This window comes from Taudactylus pleione, unplaced genomic scaffold (genome assembly GCF_031769625.1).
Source record: "Taudactylus pleione unplaced genomic scaffold, aTauple2 ptg000376l, whole genome shotgun sequence".
Lineage (NCBI taxonomy): Eukaryota > Metazoa > Chordata > Amphibia > Anura > Myobatrachidae > Taudactylus > Taudactylus pleione.
Genome location: NW_028284777.1, coordinates 5502048 through 5528883, shown reverse-complemented (window position 1 = coordinate 5528883; position 26836 = coordinate 5502048). Strand labels below are relative to the sequence as shown.

Here is a 26836-nt window from a genome sequence, read left to right as displayed (position 1 = left end):
AGAAGGAGGATGGCTGGGGAGACAGAATTGGACTGGCCAGGGAGACAGAAGGGTTACTGACCAGAGAGATAGAAGGGGCTGGCTGGAGACACAGAAGGAGGCTAGCTGAAGAGAAAGGGTTCTGGCTGGAGAGACAGAAGGGAGCTGGAGAAACAGAAGGGTGCTGGCTGGAGAGACAGAATGGGGCTGGCCAGAGAGACAGAAGGGGGCTGGCTGGGAGACAGAAAGGAGCTGGGGAGACAGAAGGGTGCTAGCTGGAGAGAAAGAATGGGGCTGGCCAGGGAGACTGAAGGGGTACTGGCCAGGGAGACAGAAGGGTTCTGTCTAGAGAGACAGATGGGGAATTGTTTGGGAGACAGAAGGGTGCTGGCTGTAGAAAGAAGGTTGCTGGCTAGGAGACAGAAATGTGCTGGCTGGAGAGACAAAAGGGTGTTGGCTAAAAAGACAGATTGCAGTTGGCCCGGGAAACAGAAGGGGTACTGGCCAGAGAGATAGAAGGGTGTTGGCTGAGGAGGACAGAAGGGGGCTGGCCGGAGAGACAGAAGGGAGTTGGCTGGAGAGACAAAAGCTTGTTGGCTGAGAGACAGAAGGGTGCTGGCCCAGGAGATAGAAGAGGTACTGGCCAGAGAGACAGAAGGGTGCTGGCTGAGTAGACAGAAGGGGTGCTGGGAAGACAGAAGGGGGTGGCTGGAGAGACAGAAAAGGTGTTGGTTGGGGAGTAAGAAGAGGTGATGGCCAGAGAGACAGAAGGGTGACGGCTGGAGAGACAGAAGGGTGCTGGCTGGGAAGACAGAAGAGTGCTGGCAAGAGAAGGCAGAAGAGGGCTGGAGAGACAGAAGGGAGCTGGCTGGGGATACACTGAGGGGCTGTTGAGACAGAAGAGGGTGGGCTGGCACTATTGTTTATGTTGTCTCTGGGCACCTGGTATGAACTTACTCCTCTGCTCTGTGCTGTTAGTGTTCAGAAATCTTAATGTGAGGTAAATAAACAATAAGCACCATGTTCTTATTAAAATGTGGGTAGACGACGTAGGTGTCTCTAGGTTGTAGTTGGATATCAATAAACTTCAGATCTGCTCTATGGAAACGGGGCTTCCCTCATAAAGATTATGCTGATGGGTCTTTAAGAAGCTCCTTTCAATTAAATCAATTAGCTCTCTCCTTTAATTACGTGAGGTTATCTCACATTGCAGACAGACATTTCTCTGGCTAGCCATTATTGTTATCAGCCAGAAACATCCACTGAAATTCCACTTCTCTGTGTCCAAATTAGCTCTGCATCCCCTGGTGGAAATCATTGGGAGACATTAGCAGACAAAAAATATTGTCCGCTTGCATCCTATTCCACAACAGCATTTACCTCTGAATTAGGCTCTCAATGGCAGTTTCATCATGGGATGGGTATGGGATGCCAGTGCTTGGGAACCCGGTGGTCAATCCTGACACAAGCATCCCGACCGGGTTAGGATACCGACACTTGTCGGTAGGTATCCTTACCCTTCTCCTCTCCCTCCCCTAACCCTTCCTCCCCGGTGCTTGAACCTAACCTCCCCGCACCCTAAACCTAACCCTCCCCCCTAGTGCCTAACACTAACCCTCCCCCTAGTGCCTATCCGCTAACCCTCCCTCCAACTCTGCTACTTACCTTCGGGATCCCGGCAGTCAGGATGCCAGTGCCGGAAATCTGACAGGTGTCGGGATTCCAGCACCGGTATTCTAAGACTTTAACCCTCCCCCTAGTGCCTATCCCCTAACCCTCCCCCCAACTCTGTTACTTACCTTCGGGATGCCGGCGGTCGGATGCCACTCCTCATGCTAGACTGACAGCGAACGGAGATGAAGTTTCAGCCAATTATCTCCTAACTGTCATTTTTCAAACACAGACTGTGACATGACAGTTAGGAGCTGATAGGTTGGAACTTTGGGCCTGATTCAGACCCACTTGCGAGCGGCTGTCCGCTCGCAAGTAGGTCGATGGTGTGCACTGCGCATGCGCACAATGGAGGGAGCTCCGTCGTGCGCATGCGTGAGTCGCGACGAGCGAAGGACTTTCCTTCGCTCGTTGAGTCTGATCAAAGGGGGCGTGCTGTCGATGTTGATTGACAGCACACACCCTTTGATGGGCGTGCCGGGGGCGTGCCTCCCAGACTGAGGCGTTCCCAAGGGAACGCCTACCGTCAGAAGCCGGCCCACTGACATCACCAGTGATGTCAGTGGGAGTGATTTTGGCTCTGATAGAGCCAAAATCACTCCGGGCCTTGCGGTTGAGAAACTCAACCGCAGGCTCCGGCTCGCAGTGGCGATGGTCGTGATGGTCAAGACCATCGCGACCATCAACCTGCACGCTCGTATAGGCTGTGGGTGGTGACCCACAGCTATACGAGCGTCCAGGAGGACGCTCCATAATTGTGGAGGTGGGCCCTGATTCAGAGCGAGCGCCTTTATCTCCTTTCACTTTGTATCCATCCAAGACCAATAACTTACATAGTGTGGCTTTCACAAACTCACAGAAAACACACAGCAGACTTTAGAACAATCATTTACTACCCAAGAATTAAAGGATGCAATTAAATCTTCTTCATAGTCTAACTCAGACTTGGAAGGATCCTCTTTCTTACTGCAAGGTCTTTAAAGATGTTTTCATTTCCCTTCTCCTACAAGCACTCAATGACATCTCTGACCAATTTTACTTTACTAGACAGTACTATGAGGCACATACTATGGAAGGGAATACGCTTAAAGCTGAGCTCCCTACTAAATGTGGATGTCAAACATTTTGCCGCTGCTGTTAGTGAATTGCCTATAGCTATTTCTATTTGAAACAATAAAGCTGCTCAGATGTGTTTTTCTGGAGGCTAAAGTTTCATTTTATATAATTAATTATAAAGATGTACCACTCTTAAAGATGTTTTATGCCTTCAAAATGACATTTTACTAAATACTTAAAGCCTTCCCACTTACATTTCAATATTCGTAGCTTTAGAGCCACTGTGCCAGACCTTATCTGTTATGAAGAGACTGGCTAGGAAAACATCCACCCGGGGGAGATGTATCAAGCCTTGGAGAGAGATAAATTACCAACCAATCAGCTACTGTCATTTTTCTAGCACAGCTTGTAAAGTGACAGTTAGGAGCTTATCGGTTGGTACTTTGGCCCTGATTCAGAGCCGGACGCTCTGACCAGAGCGCTCGCTCTGAATCAGGGCCCACCTCCATAAATATGGAGCGTCCTCCTGGACGCTCGTATAGCTGTGGGTCACCACCCACAGCCTATACGAGCGTGCAGGATGATGGTCGCGATGGTCTTGACCATCGCGACCATCGCCAGTGCGAGCAGAAGCCTGCGGTTGAGTTTCTCAACCGTAAGGCCAGGAGTGATTTTGGCCCTATCAGAGCCAAAATCACTCCCACTGACATCACTAGTGATGCCAGTGGGGCCGGCTTCTGACGGTAGCCGTTCCCTTGGGAACGCCTCCGTCTGGCAGGCACGCCCCCGGCACGCCCACCAAAGGGGGCGTGCTGTCAATCAACATCGACAGCACGCCTCCTTTGATCAGACACAACGAGCGAAGGAAAGTCCTTCGCTCGTCGCGTCTCGCACATGCGCACGACGGAGCTCCCTCCGTCATGCGCATGCGCAGTGCACACCATCGACCCACTTGCGAGCGGACAGCCGCCCGCGAGTGGGTCTGAATCAGGCCCTTTATCTTTCTCCAAGGCTTGATACATTCCCCCCACCTTACCTACTGTGTGTCTTCCGGGATGCAGTTTAAATACCAGCGGACTAAAGGCCAACGGGCTATATCCCGACACGAGAAGCCCGATGGGGGACTTCAGATAGGCGTCAAAATAGCGACGCCTATCTGAATCCCAACGCCGAAGAATGACAGCCCGAATTAGGTAAGTGCGGGGCGTCCTTATCATTAGCCGCGGGGGGGGAGTGTAGCGGGGTTAGGGTTAGGTTTTGGAGGTGATAGTTAGGGTTAGGCACCCCTAGGGGGAGGGTTAGGATTAGGCACCCCCGAGGGTAAGTCAAGATTAGGCAACCCCCCGGGAGGGTTAGGGTTAGGGTCAAGGAAGGGGGTTTAGGTTTATGTACCCCCGTGGGGACTTAGAGTTAGGCACCACCCTGGGAGTTTTCGGGTTAGGCACCCCTAAAGGAGGGTAAGGGTTAGGGGGGGGAGAGGGGTGGGGTTAGGGTATTTACCAGCCACCGGTATTACATACTGATTCCGTGTCTTCCTGCTATAGCAATATCCACATGGCTGGTTCAGCCCAGGGCTGATTATCGGAAGATAGGGGGAACCCCACAATGTCCCCGTCCCTATTTTCTAATAGCAACAAAGACTCAGAGGTCTGGGGCTGGTTAGTGATATGGTGGGGGGGGGAAGGGGCCCCAACCATTTTATTACTCAAATGTAACTATTTCTCCTGGCCACTGCCAGCACTCAGAGGTGTCTATGCTTTAAGAAGCATCTAAGATGCAGGCCACCATGTACGGCTGTTACTACATTTTGGTTAATTTTATTATGACTGTCAACATTTTAACTGATTCTACAATTTGGTTGTCAACATTTTGACCATGTCGACATTTAGTGTCGACTATATGATTTTTCTATATTTTTAAATGTCGACATTTCAATCTGTCTATATATTAATTGTCTAAATTAAGTCCAGATCTACGTTATGTCCCTGTCGACATTTTGACTGTCTAAATATTGATTGTAGATATATAAGCCATGGCAACATTTTGTCAACAGTTGACTAAATAATAATGTACCTGTCACTATTATGGTGTCTGTATTTTGACTGTCGTAATCGTGCAGACGTTTGCCTGTCTTCTAGTGGATGTGTGCCTTAACTCTAAGTAATATACCTCAGCCATCCTTAGTGTAGCTATCTCCATAAGTCTCCATGTGTTCCATTACATACAATTTATTGTTAAAGATTTGTTGCTGGTGACAATTTGCTAGTTTATCTCAGCTCGTATATACCAGATGTTGCATAAGTCATAATAAATGAGCAAATGTATAACTGAACACTAAATATTCTCTTCCAGCCTCAGTATGACATCATGTTCAACCATCCTTGCTTTGGGTATGATGCCACTGTGTCTCTTCATATACTCACGCTCCTGGGAACTGGTACAAAGCATAAGAATACCATATGACAGTATAGGTAATAATAACTTTGTGTCTTAGATTACGTAGACTTCAAAACATGTTATCTATTGAGTCTATGTTAATATCTGCAGTTACTGTTTTTCTGTTTTATGACTATTAAAATATTTTCAGTATAAATTTTTTTTATCATTTTGTTTAATTATTTTCCCAAACTCAAATTGAGGTGATTTCTTTGTAAATGGCGCCTTAATTAGTTTCCGACTAAGCAAAGAATAAAACTTTGTCTTAAATACAAACAATTCTTTAGAGTCTCAGGGATAGATTTAGAGTAATATGCCACTTCTCAGTGGGTACAGGGCCGCAACTAGGAGGGGGGCTGGAGGTGCATGTGCACCGGGTGTGCCGCTGCACCCACCGCCAGCGTCCTTCAGCCCTGTGCCACAGAGAGGCTCCAAGCTGGACGCCCGCTGAGATTTTATTACCAGCGGGCGTCCGCCTCCTTTCCTGCAGCGCCGCGGTAGCAGAGGCTGGAGTTCTCTCCTGAACTTCAGCTTCCGGCTCTCCCCACGGGCCTTATGGGAGAGATATCATGACATCTCTCCCATAGTTCTGAGGAGCAGCCAGGGTAGACCGACAGACAAAGGAACAGGGTTTAAGATAAGTATTGTTGTTTTTTTTGTGTAAGCGGCACTACAGGGGCATTACTATATGGGCACTACTACAGGGGCATTACTATGGGGACATTACCATATGGGCATTACCATATGGGCACTACTACAGGGGCATTACTATATGGGGGCATTACCATATGGGCACTAATACAGGGGCATTACTTTATGGGCACTACTACAGGGGCATTACCATGTGGGCACTACTACAGGGGCAGTACTATATGAGCACTACTACAGGGGAATTACTGTATGGGCACTACTACAGGGGCATTACTATGTGGGTATTACCATATGGGCACTACTACAGGGGCATTACTAAATGGTCACTACTACAGGGGTATTACTATAAGGGCACTACTATATGGGCACTACTACAGGGGCATTACCTCAGGGTGCATTACTAGAGGTGCACTGCTGCAGGGGGCATTACATTGGGGGAATTACCAGGGGGGTGCCAAATTACTGTCTTGCCCCGGGTGACAAAAATCCTATTTTCGGCCCTTGTGGGTATGACCTTGAAACTTAATGTAGCACTACTATTAAGTGCAAAACACCCCATAATGCTGCTTTAAATGTCATGTTCAAACCTGCTGAGAAGGGGCAGAGGCTTAGTAAACTTATCCCTTAACCCAGTGGTTCCCAAACTTTTTTGAATCACAGCGCCCTAGAGTATTAGCATTTTTCCACAGCACCCCTGAGCCAAAAGTTTCTTATTGAGAAGTTCAGAAAAAAATGAAATGAAGTAAATTGTGCTTCTATGTCACCCTTAGATTCAGTTATGTGGTGGGTGACAGGGCTGCGCTTCTTTTTGTCCACATATTCTTTGATTGGCGGCCATTAGCACTGGTTTTGCCTATCACACTGACTAAAATTCATTTTATTTGGTACCGGACCACCAACCCAAGGCACCACTGCAAGTGCCCTGAGGCACCCCAGGGTACCACGGCACACAGTTTGGGAACCACTGCGTAACCTCATTTATAAACCACACTCTGGGGCTGATTCAGCAGGGGGTGGAATTGTAAAGCTGCACACAAGCTACTTTGCAATTCTGTCCTGCTAAAATGTAATTGCTGCAGGAGGCATCTGAAGTGTAGAGACTTCTCCTGTCAGCATCTGCGATCCAGACACAGCCACCAAGGTCGCAGTCTGTTATCACCATTTCGACCAATGACACGCCACCGTTTTTAGACAAACAGGGTGTCCCAGCATGCACAGCACAAACGACTTACAGTAGTTTGCACCAATGCTATTGCATGTGACTATGGATATGATGTAACGTGCATCTTCTTTCTTTGTTGGACAGGGTTGCACTTCTTATTGTCCACATATTTTATGATATCCAAAACCAGTGCTGGTGGTTGCCAATCACATTGACCACAAATTTGATTACTTTCTGGACCAACAACCCAAGACACCCCTGCAAATGCTCCACGGCACCCTGGTGTGCCACAGCACCCAGTTTGGGAATCACTGAGTTCGGTTGTTATTATTTGCTGATAACCAGTGAATAACTGCTAATGATGATGATGATGATGATGCCATAGATTTTATTAAAGCCAGAGAAGGAGTGATCTCACCCATACCTGGGCTTTTTAATAATTTCCTTAGTGTAGGTGGTTATTGTCCGGTGATTTTACTGATTACCAGATAACAACTTCTAAGGATCTTTTAAACGATGATGTGCCCTGACTGTGGAAGGGTAAAGATGGGTGACATTGGGCTATTTTAATGCATCCCCTTCCATCCTATGTTAGTGGCACTAGGGTCATTATGTTGCTTAGACCATAGTAGTAAATATAGGTGGGAGAATTGCAAGTATGATTCCTGCTTCAACATGTATTATATAATTACATTTTTGTTTTAGTAGAGCCTAAATTATTTTGGTAGTATGAAATTGTGAGTACTGTATTTTATTTAACTGAAGGGTTTTTTGCTTCCTTTTAGCCAGCATCCCCGTCACGTTACTGTTTGTTTTGTACTAGCACCTAGCGATAAATATTCTGCAATGTCAAGTGGTAATATAAACACGCTTTCGCCTCTTTCTGTGTAGGTATTGCACTGTTAAGTGTAGTAGTTCCTGTTGGTGTCGGGATGTATGTAAATTACAGATGGCCAAGAAAAGCAAAAATAATATCTAAGGTAAGTAAAGTATTTTGAAATAACTTTTATTCCACTTTATGTTCAAGATTTCTGGTTATCAATTATTTGTAAAATTTCCAGATTAATAATTACGGACCCCGATATTAACATTTGAACTCACCGTGAGCGCCGGAGCAATTCATCATTGCTCCGGCGTGGAGACAGCTGATCCAAAAATCAGCTGTCTCCCCGAAACTTTTCACTGCTCCTTTCGGAATCGCAGTGAGCGCACAAAAGCCCCGTTATCCGTAAGGAACCCTCTTCGCAACCTGAGACTCCTTCCCATAGAGGAGCAGATTGTGGGAGCAAACAACATCTGAAGATGGCGAATGCTCCTGCAGTCAAGCTCTGAAAATATTGTATTTTGGAGCTTAATTAATTTCTGTCCCCATACTAGTGTATGGGGACAGCAGGCCATTTCAGGAGAGAAAGGTAAGTAGGAGATATCTGTGATACTAGTGTATGGGGACAGCAGGCCATTTCAGGAGAGAAAGGTAAGTAGGAGATATCTGTGATACTAGTGTATGGGGACAGCAGGCCATTTCAGGAGAGAAAGGTAAGTGGGAGATATCTGTAATACTAGTGTATGGGGACAGCGGGCCATTTCAGGAGAGAAAGGTAAGTAGGAGATATCTGTAATATCTCCTGCATTACCTTTTCGATTAATGGTCCCAGAACTTAATTTCTACAAAAGCCGGTGAAAATTTTTATTTTCACCTGGTTTTGTAGGAATTAAGTGATAATGAATACAGCCCTTAGTAATTTCTATGTTTTCGTTGGCGCATTTGTGTTATATGTAAAAACTACTAGGCAAGATGCTGTTAAATAAAATTAGTAGAAATATCATCAACTATGTAAGTAACACTTGATCATGAACAAAGGAGTAACAGAATCCCAGGGTAAGAACTAACAGATATAAACAGTGGCGTAACTATAAATTTTGCTCCCCCCTGCCAATATTTTTTCTGTTGCCCCCCCCCCATATAACCCCCCCCCTCGACATTTTGGTAAAATAATTACAGGGCCATTTATACGCAATTTGGCCCCCAGTGCAAAAGCAAAAAATTTGCTCCCACCCCCCCTAGACAGTTTACAGTATACAGTAGTGCCCTTATACAGTGCCCCCAGAAGTGGTCCCCCTATGCAGTGCCCCAGGTAGTCATCCCCCTATGCAGTGCCCCTTATATAATGCCCTCAGTAGTAGACCCCCTTAAATAGTGACCCCAGTACTAACCCCCCAGCAGTGCCCCCAGTAGTAGTAGTCCTCCCCCAGCAATACCCCCAGTAGTAGTGGCCTCACCAGTGCAGTGCCCCAGTAGTGGTCCCACCAGTGCAGTGCCCCCAGTAGTGGTCCCACCAGAGCCTCCAGTAGTAGTCCCCACCAGCAATGCCCCCAGTAGTAGTCCCCACACCAGCAATGTCCCCAGTAGTAGTTCCACCCCTGCAATGCCCCCAGTAGTAGTCCCCCCAGCAATGCCCCCAGTAGTAGTCCTCCCTCCCAGCAAAGCCCCCAGTAGTAGTCCTCCCTCCCAGCAATGCTCCCAGTAGTAGTAAACAACCCCCCCAGCAATGCCTCCAGTAGTAGTCCCCCCTCCCAGCAATGCCCCCGGTAGTAGTAGTAGTAAACCCCCCCAGCAATGCCCCCAGTAGTAGTAGTAGTAAACTAAACAACCACCCACAGCAATGCCCCCAGTAGTAGTAGTAGTAAACAACCCCCCAGCAATGCCCCCAATAGTAGTAGTAGTAGTAAACAACCCCCCCAGCAATGCCCCCAGTAGTAGTCCTCTCTCCCAGCAATGCCCCCAGTAGTAGTAGTAAACAACCCCCCCAGCAATGCCCCCAGTAGTAGTAATAGTAAACAACCCCCCAGCAATGCCCCTAGTAGTAAACAACCCCCCCCCCCCGCCAGACAGACAGACACACAAAATCCACTTACCTTGATCAACGCTCCGGCATCGGCTCCTCCGTCCGGCGTCCTCCCGGGCAGGCCCACTCTGCATGATGGGAGAGATGTCATGACATCTCTCCCATCATCACCCACTGCGGGAGCCGGAAGAGCCCGGCTCCGGCAGTGGGCACAAGACAAGCAGCCGATGAGTCTGTCTGACTCTTCGGCTGCTAAAACAAACACACAGCTGCCGGCGCAGGCGGCTCTGTGTTTGTTATACTAGTGTAGTGCGGGCGGCACTTATGTGCAGTCCACATTACCGCCCTGCCTGCGTGACTAACAGATGCTAGAGGTCCAGTAGGATCTAGCATCTGTCTCCTCCTAGGCGGCGGCCATTTTTGGAGGGCCGTTTTCTGCAGATTCCATGCAGACGGCTAGTCCGCATGGAATCTGCGGCCACCTCGATCCACAAGCCCCCGCGCCCCCAAGCCACCGCGGGGGCTGTAGTTACGCCACTGGATATAAACAGAACACATTTGTTGGGACATCAAGCACTGAGGGACTAGGGATACATTTACTAAGCATCAACTTGCAGTTTTGATGCGGTTATCTGGTGGTTTGGCGACATGCTCGTTTACTTAAGGCATAACTGATGGGAATCTGCCATCAATATATACTTTAGTGAGTTCACCAGCGATGCTTTTTTACATTATAAGTAAAGAAACATCTGATTTACTGCGTGGTGGGTTTAGAACCCCCAATAAAAATGATGGAAAACTCACCATAATTAAAAATAGACCTGCCTCTGGCAAATGATTTACCTGCAAGCACTGCAAAGATCAACAGGACCTGAGCAGGCTTTAATGTCAAAAACTGTTAAAAAAAATAAAAGAACAATTGAAAAATAAAAACTATCTGGGGGTCCCCTCCAAAATGATAACCCATCTGTGGGCTCCCCCCTATTTTTTATTAACCAACACTAGGCTGAACCAGCCAGGATTGGTGGCACTTGCAGTGTCACCGGCCTGAGTGCTCTATTTATCAATCTTTTTTTAACCCAAAATAATGTGAAAAAGTGTTTTCACATCCTTTTCACATTATTTAGTATCACATAAATGTATTAAAGGGCTTTTGGAGCAGTTTTCTTGAAAAACTACTGCAAGCCCTTCAATTTGCTTATTTTTAGTAAACAAATCACATTTCCCATACTTGTAATAAAAAATGTGATCTGCTCAGATTTACTCAAAATAAATAGTGAAAAAATACCGGGGAAAGTCCTGTGATGATAACGTCTTCTTCAGATGGCATTCCCCCCGGTCCCCCGACTCCTGCTCTGCTCTGACAAGCAGAGCAGAGTCGAGAGCCAGCCCCTATGATCAGCATTGTGGTATAAATAGACCACAAGCTGGTTACTTTAAAAAAAAAAAAAATTGTTAAAAAAAAAAACCCAAACACTCACCTGCATCCAGGGCCTGGTGATCGGTGCTCCGGTGAGGTTATCTAGGACTCCGGTCAGCTGGCCCCTGGGCTCCTGCACTGTGACCCTAGTCAGCTGCTGCATAGAGCAGCTAACCAGGGTCACAAAGCAGGAGCCCGGAGAGGAGACTAGCTGACTGGAGTCCCAGAGGAATTCAGAAGAGCACCAATCACCGGGCAGGTAAATGAAAGCTGGACAGGGGGATGGGGAACGCGGGTCACCTTCTCACTGTATTTATTGTGGAAAATATAGTGAGAAGTGCGTGAATGGATTTGCAGGGACAGAGCTTTATCGCAAGCTCTGTCCCTGTTTGATATATAAAATATAATACAGCGCTAGTGATGAGGGTATACTGTGTTCAAAATCATAACCAGATGAAGTGCATCATGAACAATATAAAACAATTTATTACAATAAACAATTTAAAATACAGATTCAGCTGTAGACAATCTGAGCATTTGAAACGTCATAACACTCATAGGACATAAAAGCACCTATACCTCTGTTGGGGTATTGTGGAATATAAAGTTTAGCATTGGGATAGTCCTGTTCCTATATGACTCCTTTGTGTGGGCTACAGATGGTAAAAACTGGTATATTAAGTCCAGTGGATAGTACAGTCTCAATATAACTCCCGATAATGAGGGTCCTCCTTGGGGTTTTGCAGAGCAGTAAATCGCTGTGGTAGGTCCCTTGCAGTCTCTGAAGGAGAATGATCCCCAGAGACTTGTGTACTTGTATTCTAACCGTGATCCGCTTCCAAGTGAAAAGGTAAAAAATTCAAGAGTCTGGTTCAGGTACCAATGTCTGAATTCAGTAGATAGAGATCCAATGATGCCCAACAGGGTGAGGGTGCTGTACACCTGACGCGTTTCGCTGGGCAACTCCCAGCTTTATCAAAGGTGACTTACTGTTGTGGCAGACAAGTATTTATACCCTAAACAATATGGCTACTGATTAATTCACATGTGCATGATTGCAATTCATCTGGACGGGTTTATTACAAAACCTGTTTAATAAATACTGTTACAGTGGCAAACCTTTATTTAGTATAAAAATCATATTTTAAAAAGAAAAAAGTTGAATTAATCAACTTACTTTATCCTCTGGTACATGTCCGTCCATTCTGCCGACCACATGATGCAAACAATAGATCATGTGACTGCCGGGAGGGATGGAGTGTACCACATGGCATCCTTTAACCAATCCTGCATACTGAGGGAAGTTTCCCTTACTTTTGACGGAGTTTCTAGATGTGTTTAGTTGCTCTCATCCGTTTTGCCAACCTCGTGATGTAAACATTGACTCACGTGGTCGGCCTGTCCCTGCTTGAGAATCTTCAAACATTCCTGTGATACTTCCTAAATTCACAATGCAAATTTAGGTGAAAATATCACACTACAACCACATTTGAAATGCCTATTGTAGTAAATAGGGGCCGTAGACTAGTCAGCACTAGGCTGTAATCCCTAGGGAATTGAGGACCCCCAAAAATTGGAGGCCCCCTCCCTAAGGACAAGGACACTGAACAGTTTACTCTCGGATACAATCCATTAGAATGAATACAGCTCACCACCCGGGGAGTGTATGCTGCTAATGAGTAGAGGTGCAGGGATCTTGGAACAGCTTTAAAAAGGGTCTCCCTGGAGCTAAGTGGAAGACATCTGTCTTCCACTGCAGTCACATGTGCAGGAGCACATCAGGTTGAAGGACAGACCTTCCTGCACAATCTGGGTCCTAGTGCCCAGTAGGTCTTGGAAATGCTGCAAATACAGTGTATCACATTTCTTGATGCTTTTCTCATTTGTGGTTTTCAAATCTTGCAAAGTCTCTTTTCCTATCATGGATCTCCATTCACACCAATCAGACTTTGGTTTTGGCTTCTGGATACCTGGAGGCTCTCTGAATGCAATGTTTGCAAATTCCTCATCATATCTCATAGGTGATTTGCAGGTATTTGATCTGGCTGAGGATCTTCTCTCTGGTTAAATTTCAACACCAATAGTCTCTGTTGTATATAGATCTTCAGCTGCTGGAATGTCTAGTGACATATATTAGTTCTGCATGTCAAAACCCAGCCTTGCTTCACTTTGTGTTGTTTCTTTAACGTGACATAATACTCTTTCTAGTACTTGGATTCCACATTCTATAACCTTTCCTCTCATGGCAATAGCCAAGCATGATGCAGTTTACTGACTTTGAATCCAGGTTTTGTCTTTTCTATTTTGGTATATGCATACAGGTTGTAGTGATATTCACATATTTTACACTTGCTTTTCTTTTTGAACATGCTTCAAAATGTGTTATGTCCTTTAGCGCAACTGTAGGAGAATGGAGGTAAACTGCTGTGGACATTGGCTCTGCCCAAAATTGCTTGTCTAGGCCTGTGTCCTTTAGCATGCATCTTGCTCTCTCTACTATGTATTGTTTGCTCGTTCACGGATACCATTTTCCTCAGGAGAATAAGCATTTGTCAGTTGATGCTTTATTCTATATTTTCCTAAGAATTGTTCCACGTCTTTGTGGAGGTATTCTCCTCCATTATCAGATCTCAGGGTTTTGAGTCTGTAACCTGTTTGTTTTTCTAAAAAGTTCTTGTAATCTGCAATCTTTTTTTCCACTTCAGATTTCTCTCTGAAGTACATGTGTCATCTTGTGAAGTCATCTATAAATGTCACATTGTATCTGTTTCCACTCATAGAATTTACCACATATATCTGACTGTACTATTTGAAGTGCTTTTGTAGCTCTGCTTGTTGATTTTGAAAATGGCAAACAACTTTGTTTTCTTCACAATACAGCCTACATATGGGTTTCTCTGTGTTAATCACCAGCATTCCTGTGACCATCTCACTCTTTAGCTTCTCAACACTTTCATATTTAAGGTGATCAAATCTTTTATGCCAGAGTCATAGTCACTGTGACTCAGTTGTCATCATCGCATAAAAGTGCTGGGTATCAAGAATGTACAATTGCTGACACCTTGTGCCTGTAGATGTTACTGTGTTTGTCACAATGCACTTTCCTTTAGCAAAGTGGCCTCACTGCTCTAGAACACTGATAATGATAAAGTTCCCATTTCTGATACATAAAGCACATCTTGGATCTCTGAGACTTTTGTTTTTGAATCCATTTTAAGCAAGTTTTTATTGTACCAACTTTAGTAGCTGAAAGCTCTTGATTGCCAATTTCTTTGATAGTGATAGGTTAACATTTGGTTAACTTGGTGAACCATTCCTCATAGAAGCTGAAATGCCTTGTTGCACCTGAATCAGTATATCAGTAATCCTTTCGGCTGCTATTTGTAACACTCAGGGCTGCCTCATTTCTGCTGTTACATTTCTTGCTTTGTATAGGATTCACATTTTTTTGTTAGCACTCAATTGCTTTGTGACCTATCTTATGACAATTATAACACTTAAATTAAAAAAAATCAGAATTTGTCAATTATTGTATTATCAAAGATAAATAATTGTGAAGTCTGCTCAGCTCACTTGGAGTTCCAAAGTCCAAAGGATTTATTTTCACAAAGAAATAAATAGAAGAAATACAATACGCTTGCATGATTGGCACCAATACAAGGCTTAAATTCTGAATGCACTGACTTCCAACGGTCACTGCAGTACAATTTATAAGTCCACAGTCAAATAGTCCTTAGGGAATAAGAACATTGGATACAGGCAGGGATCTGTATATACTCGATGTCGGATAGGTCAGTTCCCTCTTCTTTGTGTGTGCCTACCAGATCTTCATTAGCCAGAGGGCACCGCCGAAACTATCCCAATTCTGAAATCCCTTTGTCTTACAGTATCAGGGGAGGGGGGAATTTTCAGTTTCAGATTAAGCACATTACATTACTTAACTGCAAATAAACAGGATCTAAAACATTATACCAATAATATTACATTTATGTTTACAACAGAGATGCAGTATTTACCTATAATACACTACAAATTAAATGCTGTTTAAAAGAAGACTAAATATCAATATACAGTTATGTAACATTATACATATACTTAAAGTATATTAAAAATAAGAACTTTATATTAATGATATTCCATAACGCACGGTGTGATGCTTTCTGCAGGGGTCACCAAAGTTATCCTATTGGAATACAGAACAGAACAAGCCCAATGAATGGTGCAATATTGTGAATCACAATAGCATACAATCAGATCTCATACAATCAGATCAACCAATCAGCAATTTGTAACCTATTTAAGTACATGCCTTCATCCAAAATATCTATCTTTAACAGTCCACCCTTTGATAGTTCACAAAACACTATCATACCTTCTTATGACATTTAGTCCGACATACTATACTAAAACTGAACAATGCGGTAAGCTGGACCAATTTTTTCTATCAATTTCTCCTCTGATTCCACACCTTCAGCACCACCACCAAACCCAGTTTCCATCACTTGATTCCCTTTGCAAAAACAGATTGTCCTGTGGAAAAAAACAAAATTTGGGAAAGAGAGAGAGAGAGAAAAAAAAAAGAAAATAGGAGACAAAAATTCCAAATGAACTGTGGTCTTCAATGCTGTAGAAGTAGATCTTTTGTTGGACCTTGATTTCAGGTGTTTAATGGAAATTGTCTCTTTAAGTCTCACAGAATAGATTCTTGAGTGATGGTTTAACAGGTTCAATCTCTGCTTGGTCTGGAATCTTCTCAGTATTACTGACTTTCTTGCAGTGGGTGGCATGTATCCAAGTATCTCTTTCGGCTACCTTCAAGGCTGTAGTGCTGGTCATCAAAACCTGATATGGTCCTTTCCACCTGTCTACTAAACAACCTGAACATAAGAAGTTTCAGATCATAACATATTCTCCAGGCTCAAACTCATGGCATTTTGCTTCCGGCCTCTCAGGAGACAATAATTTCAAGTTCTTTTGTTGCTTGTTTACTACTGGGGGCACTGCATAATGGGCATTACTGGGGCACTGCATAAGGGGCACTACTGGGGGTTTTGTATACTGTATAACTGTATAAGGGGCACTATTGGGGGCATGGCATAAGGGACACTGCATAAAGGGCACTACTGGGGGCAATGTATAAGGGGCACTGCATAAGAGGCACTACTGGGGGCACTGCATAAGGGGCACTACTGGGGATACTGCATAATAGGTACTACTACAGTGGGAATTGTATAAGGGGCACTGCTACTGAGGACATTGCATAAGGGGCACTACTACAGTAGGCATTCCATGAGGGGCACTACTATTAGGGGCATTGCATAAGAGGCACTACTACTGGGGTAGTGACAAGAAATGGTGGTGTGTCATATTGACATGCCTCCATTTTTCAGTGGCCACACCCCTTGTGGCATGCACCCATGCCCACTTTTTTGGCATGCATGCTTCACACATAGTGGGGGGGGCCAAGTTTTTCATCTTGCCCTGGGCTCCAGATACCCTAGTTACGCCACTGTCAATTAGCCTCATTTAAAAAAAAACGGAGGTAGCTGCTATTCACTTAGGCTCCCTTTTTCTCCCAATACCTGTGTCAACAGCCATTAAATGAACGGATTAACGTGCATTAATGCAGGTTATTGGGCATTAACACCTGAAATCTGTGAAAAGTTAACAGATTTGGGCGTTAAGTGGCTGTTTTCCCTCGATATCAGCACACTTATTAGGGATTTCTTTTCAGGGCTCATGAGACCCAAAAAGAAATCCCCATAAAGTGGGGCTATTTGAATAGCCCCAGGGGGATCACTAAGCCCGCAGTAAATTAACGCAGCTAACTGAATATCCCCCTAAGGCAAGAGAGAAGGTAGAGAGGTACTACCACAGCATCTTCTCTGATAGCCTAATATTTAGCCTGTGAAATTTAAATACTAAGCTTGCACGCACCATGGGAAGGGTTATGTTTGTTTTATGCAATCTTGGACTCGATTTCTGGGCTTCGGTATCTACTCTTTAGACCAGGAGTGGGCAATAAGAGGCCTTCCAGCTGTTGTGGAACTACACATCCCAGCATGCCCAGCCACAGTTTTAGCATGCCCCAAAAGTAAAACTGTGGCAGGGCATGCTGGGATTTGTAGTTCCACAACAGTTTGAGGGCCACTTATTGCCCATCCTTGCTTTAGACTGTAGGGTCTAGAGGTTAATGGGATTGGTATGTTTTGTTGACCATCACAATGCAAACTTACCTACCGGGAGCCTCCCAGAAATCGGGTGGCACTCCCAGCCCCTCGAAAAAGTAGGCAAACTTCCCAGCTGGCCCCTGGACCCCCCGTGAATCCCAGACAAACCCCCACAGTGGGGGGGCGATTACGTGATTATTACTGAATCGCGTCACCTTAACCCAGCCACCTGCTTCACAATGCCGAAAATATTGGCAGTGTGTAGTGGGGTGGTGCCAAAATGAGGTGATTCTGTGATCATGCCCCCCACCCCGCCCCCTTTTCAATGTAGTATCCCCAGCCACTCCCCCTCTACCGTGCCACACCACCTTGCTTGTCTGACCTGGCTGTCCCGTCCCGGAGAGGGCTGCCAAACTATCGGCAAGCAAAATGTAAATATTAACAGCCATTATTGAGACACTGTAATATCTCGATAATGAGTAGGGGTCGGACCAGACAGAGTGGAAAACGGGAAAGAGTAGGGGCAGAGTGTGAGGTGACCTGGCATATGCCGTTTCCACTATACTAGTAAAGAAGATAGATAGATACACACATACTGTACATACATATGCATATATACATATATACATGTGTACATACACACACTTACTTGAAACTGTCTGATCACTGTATCTCAGTAATCTGGACAAATGGGCAATGCTGAGGCTGCTGTTTCTGGTGCAGAGTCAGCTGCACTAAAGCTGGCAGGAGACTGAAGAGAGGGTGCCACTAGGCTGCCCAATCACTGCTGGCCACAGTGATCAGGACACAGCATAAGAGAAGCCATGGCTACCATGAGCTGTGTCTGCTCGGTCATGGCTGCCCTGCAGCTGCTGGGTATGAGTGCCACCGATCTGCTCAATCACTGATTATCTTCCGGCAGCCACTCAGTGGACGTTTCTGATTGGTCGCATCTGATGCGTCCACGACAGGCAAGTGGTTAAAAGCCAAACAACTACCCAAAACCTATCCTGACTCTAAATACATCAGCACCTGTGTTAACAGGGCCGCAACTAGGGGGGGGCTAGAGGTGCACGTGCACCGGGAGGGGATTGCGGGGGGGTGAAAAAGCAGACTCTGCCATCTGAAAATGGCAACCGCCAAAGAGGAGACTAATGCTAGAGGTCCTTACTGGACCTCTAGTGTCTGTCTCTTTCTTGGCGGTCCGCATGGACTCTGCTGAAAACGGCCATCAAAAAATGGCCACCGCCAAGGAAGAGACAGATGCTAGAGGTCCTACTGGACCTCTAGTGTCTGTTAGCAGAGCGCAATGCACACAGCGTTCCCGGAAGTGCCGGGAACACTGGCGCTGCAGGGAGAGGATGCTGAGAGCTGCATCTTCTCCCTTCAAACCCCCCTGGCAATGAGCATAAACCCCCCTGGCTGAGCATAAACCCCCATGGCAACGAGCATGGAACCCCATGGCAACAAGCATGGAACCCCATGGCAACGAGCATGGAACCCCATGGCAACGAGCATGAAACCCCCTGGCAATGAGCATAAATCCCCTGACAGCAAGCATGAAACCCCCTGGCAATGAGCATGTAACCCCTGGCAACGAGCATGAAACCCCCTGGCAATGAGCAGGTAATTTTAAAGTAATTAGAAGCATTACTGTGGGGCATAAAATGGTGTTGGGCAAATATGTAAGTGGCACTTTGGTAATAGGCATTACAGTGTGTGGCATAATGTGTAATGGGCATTATGGTGTATGGAATAATGTAAGTCACTATACCAGGGATGTCTGAGTAATGCACTTCCTTATGGAGGAGTAAGGACAAAATCCAGGTACGGGAAGGGAGGGGGGCGCAAAATTGCTGCCTTGCACCGGGTGACAGATATCCTAGTTTCGGCCCTGGTGTTAAAATAAGTTTGATATAATTCCACGCTGATGTTTTGTATTGCCATGCTGTCAGGACAGCAGTCACAGATAAAATCTGTACAGGGATGAGATAAATACATTAAGCAATAAAATAATTTGTTTGCTTTAGTATAAAGCTTAAATTAAGAATAGATTTCTTTTTGTTTTTTTCTAGGCTGGCTCCATTATTGGAGGACTCCTCATACTTGTGATTGGTATAGCCAGTTCTGTGTTATACAAAGGATCCTGGGACACTGACATTTCCATCCTCACAATTGGCATCATCTACCCTCTACTTGGCTATGTATTAGGTTTCTGCATGGCTGTTATGATGCGCCAGACTTGGCAAAGGTTGTATTAATATTGTGTCTTTGAAAGATTCATTTAAATACAGTTATGGTGTAACTTTATATACTTAGAGGTATATTTACTAAAACGATTAACATCGATGCTGTGTTTCTGGGGCTAAATGACTCATTTACTAACAGACAATTTTTTATTAGTTTTTTTAAGTGTTAGTAAATGTTTGATTGGGTTGGGTGCGGGATGCCGGCGCTCAGGATCCCAGCGCTCAAAATCCTGACGCGGCATCCCGACTGTGTTATACCTACCGGTAAGTAGGCTAACCCTACCCCTAAATCTAACTCTCTCTCGCCGCAGGCCAAACCTAACCCTCCCTTTCGAAGCCAGGAGGGCCAAGAGGGGGAGGGAGCGGGTACTAATTACCCAGTCCTGGGCTTGCTGGAGGGGCCCGGGTCTGGCACTGCTCCCGCCCCCCCTCCTACATTACAGCAGCCCAGCACATGGTGCTGTGTGCTGGGCTGCACTGGGAGACTGCTTGCGGCTGCTAAGAAGCAGCCACAGCAGTCTCCTATGCCTGTGGGGGGAGCGATCAAGCTGATTGCGCCCCCCACTGGTTATGTGTCGGGCTGAGGGGGCTCACCAATTGGCGGCACTGCAAAAAAAATTAATGTTTACCTAAGAGGGCGTGGCCACGCATCCCCGCAATTAGGCCATGCCCTCTTTCTCCTGGGCCCGGCGTGGCTCTTGGCGGGCCTGCCCGCAGCCTAAACCTAATCCTCCCCCCCGCAGCCTAACCGTGACTCGCCCCCTAGTGCATAGCCCTAACCCTCCCCCTAACCCCAATACTTGCCATCGGGATTCCGGTACCAGCATTCTGAGTGCCGGCATCCTGACCGTCGGGATCATAACTACATCCCGTTTGATTTACCCCCAGAAACACAACATCAATGGTGATCGATTTAGATTGATTTGAAATTAATTAAAATTGACCTTTAGTAAATATACCCTCTACAATGCAAATGTTCTCCACAATGTTTTATGGGCGTGCTGAACGCAGATTCCCGATTATTGGGAATCTGCGCTTGCGCAGGACCCATTCTGCGAGTGTGCAGAATGGGTTTTTCAAAGGGACTGCGTGGATGTATGCAGTCTACTGGGCTCGCTAGCTGGCCAGCCTGAGTAAGCTGAGGCTTACTCAGCTATCTGGCTGCCCGGCGCCATCCACCATCGTGACCATCGACCACTGATGGTCGCGATGGTGATCCCAACAACTAGCGCATGCAGGGGGGGTTTCTGAGTACCTAGAAACCCCCCCTGCCTGCCGTTCCATCGCTGCAGCTGATCGATATGAGGAGGCAACTGTGTCAGTAATGTGGCATCTGTCTCCTCATAGCCACACTGAGAGGCTGGCTGTCGCTGAATCTAGGGGGAGCGCAACTCACAGCATTCACTGACTGTCTTCCGCGCTCCCTGAAATCTAGGTGTGTACAATGTCAGTGTGTGTGTATTGAATGTGCGGGGGTGCTGGGGTGAGGGGCAGCTTGAGGGATGCATCTTTAAAGTATGTTGGCTTGTTTATAAGCAGAGGTGTGTGTGCTTGTCTGCGTGTTGGGTTCGTGGGTACAGGGGTACCTCTATGGGCTTTAAATACTCTGGCACACTAGGTAACATCTAGATTCACTAATGACTGTGCCTGCCGTGGACATATCCAATCTATTGCAATGCAACAAATATTGGACCTCATTCAGACCCGGTCGCAAGTGCTGAGCGCTCGCAACCGGGTCGATGTTAAGACCCTGCACACGCACAGCAGCCGCACTGCGTGTGCGCAAGCCCCGGAGCGAGAGAGAAACTCTTTTGCTCCGGAGCTCACTACAAAAGGGCCCTTTTGTAGGTGGGGCGGGGGGGTCTACACAAACGGAGGCGTTCCCAGTCTTGACCATCGCGACCATCAAGCTGGTCGGTCGCTAAGCTGTGGGTGGTAACCCACAGCTTAGCTAGCGCCCGGGAGGCCACACTAAAAAAAAAGCAGCGGCCGCCCTCATTCGCTTCTTGTGCCTGCCTCTGAATGAGGGCCATAGTGTGTGTGTGTGTGTGTAAATATATATATATATATTGTGTGGAAACCCCTCCTTGAACATGCTGCATTTGCCTCTGCCAGCTTGTGATCTCCGTCGCAGTGCTGGGATCGCAAATGCAGCAGGGGGTGTCATACACCTCCTGCTGCATTGCAAGGATCGCAATTGCAAAGCTGCCTGCGTGCAGCTTTGCAATTGTTATCCTTGCTGAGTCGGGCCCTATGAAAACAGTAGCTTATGAGCCAAATTTATTTCTACTCCTCATAATAAATGTAGGCACAAAAACAAATGACTTCGGCGCTAATCTAGCTTTTAAAAATCTTTATAGTTATTTTATTGTATAACTAAATCTAAACCAAAAAATCTATAATTAACGTATCAGCTGCAAGTCCACAATTACAGGGTGTGTGTACACCCTGAGGAAGACAAACTATATACTAAGAATGGGACTGCGCTTATTTATCAGAACCAAGTTGTGAAATGGCAGAAAAATTGTATAGCAGTCGGGTTTCCCAATAATAATAATTTAATCACATATAAGAACAAAATACAAATATATAACAATACATTTCAATATATATTATTAGGAATAAAATAATTTTTAGTTACTCTTTGATAAAGCCCTTATATATTAGGGCGAAACACGTCAGAACCCCCTATTTACAGCACTTTGATCTGAGCTAAAGACACTGGAGTGTCGTGCCGAATACAAACCTATGGAGGAAGTGCAGCAAGCGCACAAGATATCATCACGGTATTTACACTAGACCCCGGTGGATGCTAAGCGACCAAACTGAGCTGGAACACACAGGAGTTAATCAAGACTGATGGAGCATGGCTGCCCGAATCGGTTCAGGTACACCTAGTGCGGTCAAAGCTGGTGACATCAATTAAGCTTTATAAACATTACCTCACGGTTTCTTCCTATTTGGGACTGTTAAATCATATGTGATCCTCACAGAGCATTCTGCACGGAATATTCATTTATACACATGCAAGTGGAATACTACCTAACCATCAGTGAACATTAGATAAAAATTATTTTCTTCCATCAATAGGTGCTTTTATGGGACTATTCTATTCAATGTATTGAATGTTGAAATTATACAGATCGTTTTATCCAATTCGTGATCTAAGAATTATAGTTATTCCTAATAATATACTGTATATTGAAATATATTGTTATATATTTGTATTTTATTCTTATATGTGATTAAATTATTATCATTATTGGAAAACCTGACTGCTATAAAACTTTTCTGCCGTTTCACAACTTGGTAAATAAATAAGCACAGTCCCATTCTTAGTATATAGTTTGACTTCCTCATAATAAATGGCAATATACACCATTTCAAAGCAGGTCTTATGTTGCCAATAAAACAGATAAACAGAAATGACTCTGTATATTAGTATTATGCAATATTTATGGGAAGCAAATTATAAAATGCTTTAGACATCTGTTACAGACAGAGGGCCTGATTCAGAGCCGCACAGTGCTGGCGAGCGCTCGCTCTGGATCAGGGCGGGGATTTTTTTTTTTCCAGGCCACTCGTTAAGCTGTGGGTGACCACCCACAGCTTTTGCGAGCGGCCTGGAGCCTGTCGCGATTATCGCGACCATCGGGCTTGCGAGGAGACCCTGTGGTAGGGTCTCAGCTCTCGCAAGCCCGAGTGGACTCCCTGCTCTAATAGAGCAGGAAGTCCACTACTGACATCACAAGTGATGTCAGTAAGGCCGCCCACAAACAGCAGGTGTTCCTAAGGGAACGCCTGCGTTTGTGCAGCCACCCCCCCCGCCTACAAAACGGGGCGAGCTGTCAATCAACATCGACAGCTGCCCCGTCTTGTAGCGAGACCCGTAGCAACGGAGCTGCCATCGCTGGACAGGTCTCGCGCATGTGCACGCCGGAAGCGGTGCATGCGAAGAGGGGGACCATTGACCTGCTTGCGAGCGCTGTGCGCTTGTGAGCAGGTCTGAATCAGCCCCAGAGTTCAATAGATAGTTGCATATTATTATGGTACAAATATTAGAAGATCACATTTACAAATATATAGCACCTACTATTTTAATTTAGAATCACCTTCAAAAGCTAAATCAAAGACGATGTATATGTGCTAAACCTTTAGCAGACAGTTCTAGGGTTGCAAAACCGGACACTTCGGATATAACCTCCCTAATGTTTAATTTGTTGCCTTTCTGTTCACAGATGCAAAACTATTGCATTGGAGACAGGAGCCCAGAACGTTCAAATGTGTTCAACTGTTCTTCAGCTGTCATTTACGCCAAAGCAACTTGTTCAGATGTTTACCTTCCCTTTGATATATGGATCCTTTCAGTTTCTTAATGGAATGCTTCTTGTAGCGGGTAAGTGAAAATTATGTATGATGATTAATACTGATAGCAGGGTTATTATAAGGTTGTCAAAAGACCTGGAGCATGGCCTAATAACCAAATTAATCACATTTGCAACTACTAATATTATTATTCTCTTTATTTTTATGGCGTAACAATGTGTCCACAGCGTCTTACAAATTATATAACAGATACAAGGAAAAAAAAGTGCAACATACTCACAGTGCAAAACATCGCTTAACATGTACTAAGAGCTATACATATATTGCTGCATATGCACGGCGGGTCTAAGCCTTCGGGAGGGCCATGGACACTTAAGACAGGAGGCCCCACACCCACTCCTCTGGCCCTCCCCCTCATGTCAGCACTGCCCCACCCACTAGTCATCCGCGCCACCCCCACTTGTTGTCCAGCCCTCCCTGACTCATCATATGCCGTGCCAGCACTCGCCCGCCCACAGTAAATGCACAGGGCTGCACAGTGCAGCAGTGTTCTCCAGCTTGGGGTGGGCTCTGATGGAGGGGGGCCTTGGGCACTGTGCACCTCCCTAAATCTAGCTCTGTGCATATGCAGTCGTAAAACCTCCAAAAGCAACAGCGCCGTCTGTGCAGAAGGTACTGGGTACCCGCTGGTAACAAAATCTCAGCAGGCGTCCGGCAAATGGAGCCTCCCTGTGGCGCTGGGTTGACTGGCCGTGTAAGGTGGGCCGGAGAAGGCAGAACTGGTTTGGTCTCCAAATAGAACTGACAAAACGCAGTTCTCCCCGTTCCAGCCCACTTTAACCCTTCGTTCCGGAGGAACCCTCCGTAGGCTAATTATGCGAGGTATCGCCCATAGGCTACAGCGGCTAACGCCATCTTCAGATGGCTTTAGCTACAGGGGACAATATTCAGAATGCATTGCATTCTAGATGTTGGTAAATTTGGCAGCATCGCATCCCCCATAGAAACCTATGGGGGGGTGCGGCTGCCTGCGGTAATGGAGGGTTCACAACAGGTTTTGGAGATCCTTCATACATCCGGGGGAAACTTAATATTTGTGGTTATACCTCAAATATGCAATGATAAATGGGCTCCTTAAACTGAATCTCAGGACTCCAGTATAGGGTAAATGAACAACGTGTTAAGTGGTTAGAGGGCAAAATAACTGTCAGAAAAGCAAAACTCTGATCTGCTCTCAAGCACAGGTTTTGCATATTAATAAATATTGCCTGTAACCTTGGATATTTACCTTACTAGTAATGCTATATTATTTACATTTCAGCTTATCAGTTGTACAAGAGAACATTTAGGAACAGACATAAAGAAACTTCTATGAACCATTCAGAAGAATGCATCAAAGTGAATGAAATAATAATCAACGGAAATTTCAATCCCAGCTTTGAATATGATACAGAAGGAGATGTGGAGCAAACTAGTAACATCACTTCTGCACCAACAGGTCACTTATGTGTAATATCTGCACTCTCTAAGGACACCTTCCTATGACAGTGTACACACGACGGCCAAGGACACTCAGGCAGAGGCTAATACACTGGCACTACAGTCTGGCAGAGACGGACTTGTTAATGTTTTGTTTGAGAGCCTATTTTTTCCCAATGTCATGAGCGATAAGCTGGGTACACACTACATGATCTGTACTAAGCTGACGGAATGTAATGATATATTGCGCGTGTCGTACACACTACACAATCTAGTCTACAATGGTGCAATATATAGTTCCATGCTGCACTTAGTAGCATTTTGTCGTTCATTGCATTGTCCCATCCACTGTGAAGCACAGCAGATGGGACGATGCGATGAGCAGCTGGCGTTTTATGTCATTTTATGATAGCCACGATATATCATTCTGATCCCCATCTAAATGGTATATCATATTAGACGCGAAAAGTCACGGTTTGGCATAAAGTTTTCACATGAGTGAACTTTTTGCACATAATGTGTATCGTGAAATCCTATTGCCAAAGTTTTCACACGTGCAAAAACTCTATAGACAAAAAACGGCAAACTGATTTCATCATCTCAGAGAAGGTGAAGTGTTGTGTAAAATCCCTATTTTTGGTTAAGAATTTCGGGATTCGGTTCAGAACCCTTTGGACACTCCCCTAATGACAAATTAGGCAAAATCATTTTTTTAATTAGTTTAATTTGAGCAATATTTATATGTCATTTTTGGGGTGAAAAAAATAAAAGTGTTGGAAAATGGGTATAAAGTAGAGGGTCTGGTATTATGGGGGCTCAATGGATGGGACACGTGTTTAAAACATTGCAGGTAGCTGCACCAGGTGTATATTTACCATTTTTTAAAAGTGCACTTTTTGGACACAAAAATATACTTGCACCCATTTAAATGTACCCCCAATTTAGCTGCAGCAATTATTTTCTCAAATAATTATTGTTTTTTATAATTTTTCCACAATTCTACAAATATGCATATAACAGCCATTTGAAACAAATTAATAATCCCAAATACTTTTATTAGGTACACTAATACACTTCTAAATTGATTTCCTATGTTAGCTAGGTTTTTTATGGGGTACAGACAGATTTCCCAAAAATATGCTGTACTATTCGCAGGTTAGACTTCGGACAGTTTTCGCACGTATGTGTTTTTGCATGTTTTATAATAGTATAGGGCGACAAACGGGAGAGAGCATAGACAAAGGATGCAAAAATTTAGCACCAAAACGCAAATTGTGCAAATTCTTCTCCGATGTTAAGTTTTTGCTTTTTCTCGTCTAACTGAATTTCCCCCTTATACTGTATATCTTATAGTGTGTACCAGGCTTTATTCTGATGAATTCTGTTACAAA

The 26836-nt window shown here is 45.2% G+C and overlaps 1 protein-coding gene across 1 annotated transcript in view; it reads left to right on the top strand.

The window, feature by feature from the left end:
- Positions 1-25511, top strand: part of SLC10A6 (solute carrier family 10 member 6) — a 46495-nt gene extending 20984 nt beyond the window's left edge. Inside the window, exons 2-6 of the mRNA XM_088445007.1 lie at positions 5059-5177; positions 7847-7935; positions 19467-19642; positions 23879-24036; positions 25288-25511. Of these exons, the coding sequence (XP_088301133.1) occupies positions 5059-5177; positions 7847-7935; positions 19467-19642; positions 23879-24036; positions 25288-25511 (766 nt within the window). The remainder of the gene's footprint in view (positions 1-5058; positions 5178-7846; positions 7936-19466; positions 19643-23878; positions 24037-25287) is intronic.
- The last annotated feature ends 1325 nt before the right edge of the window (positions 25512-26836 follow it).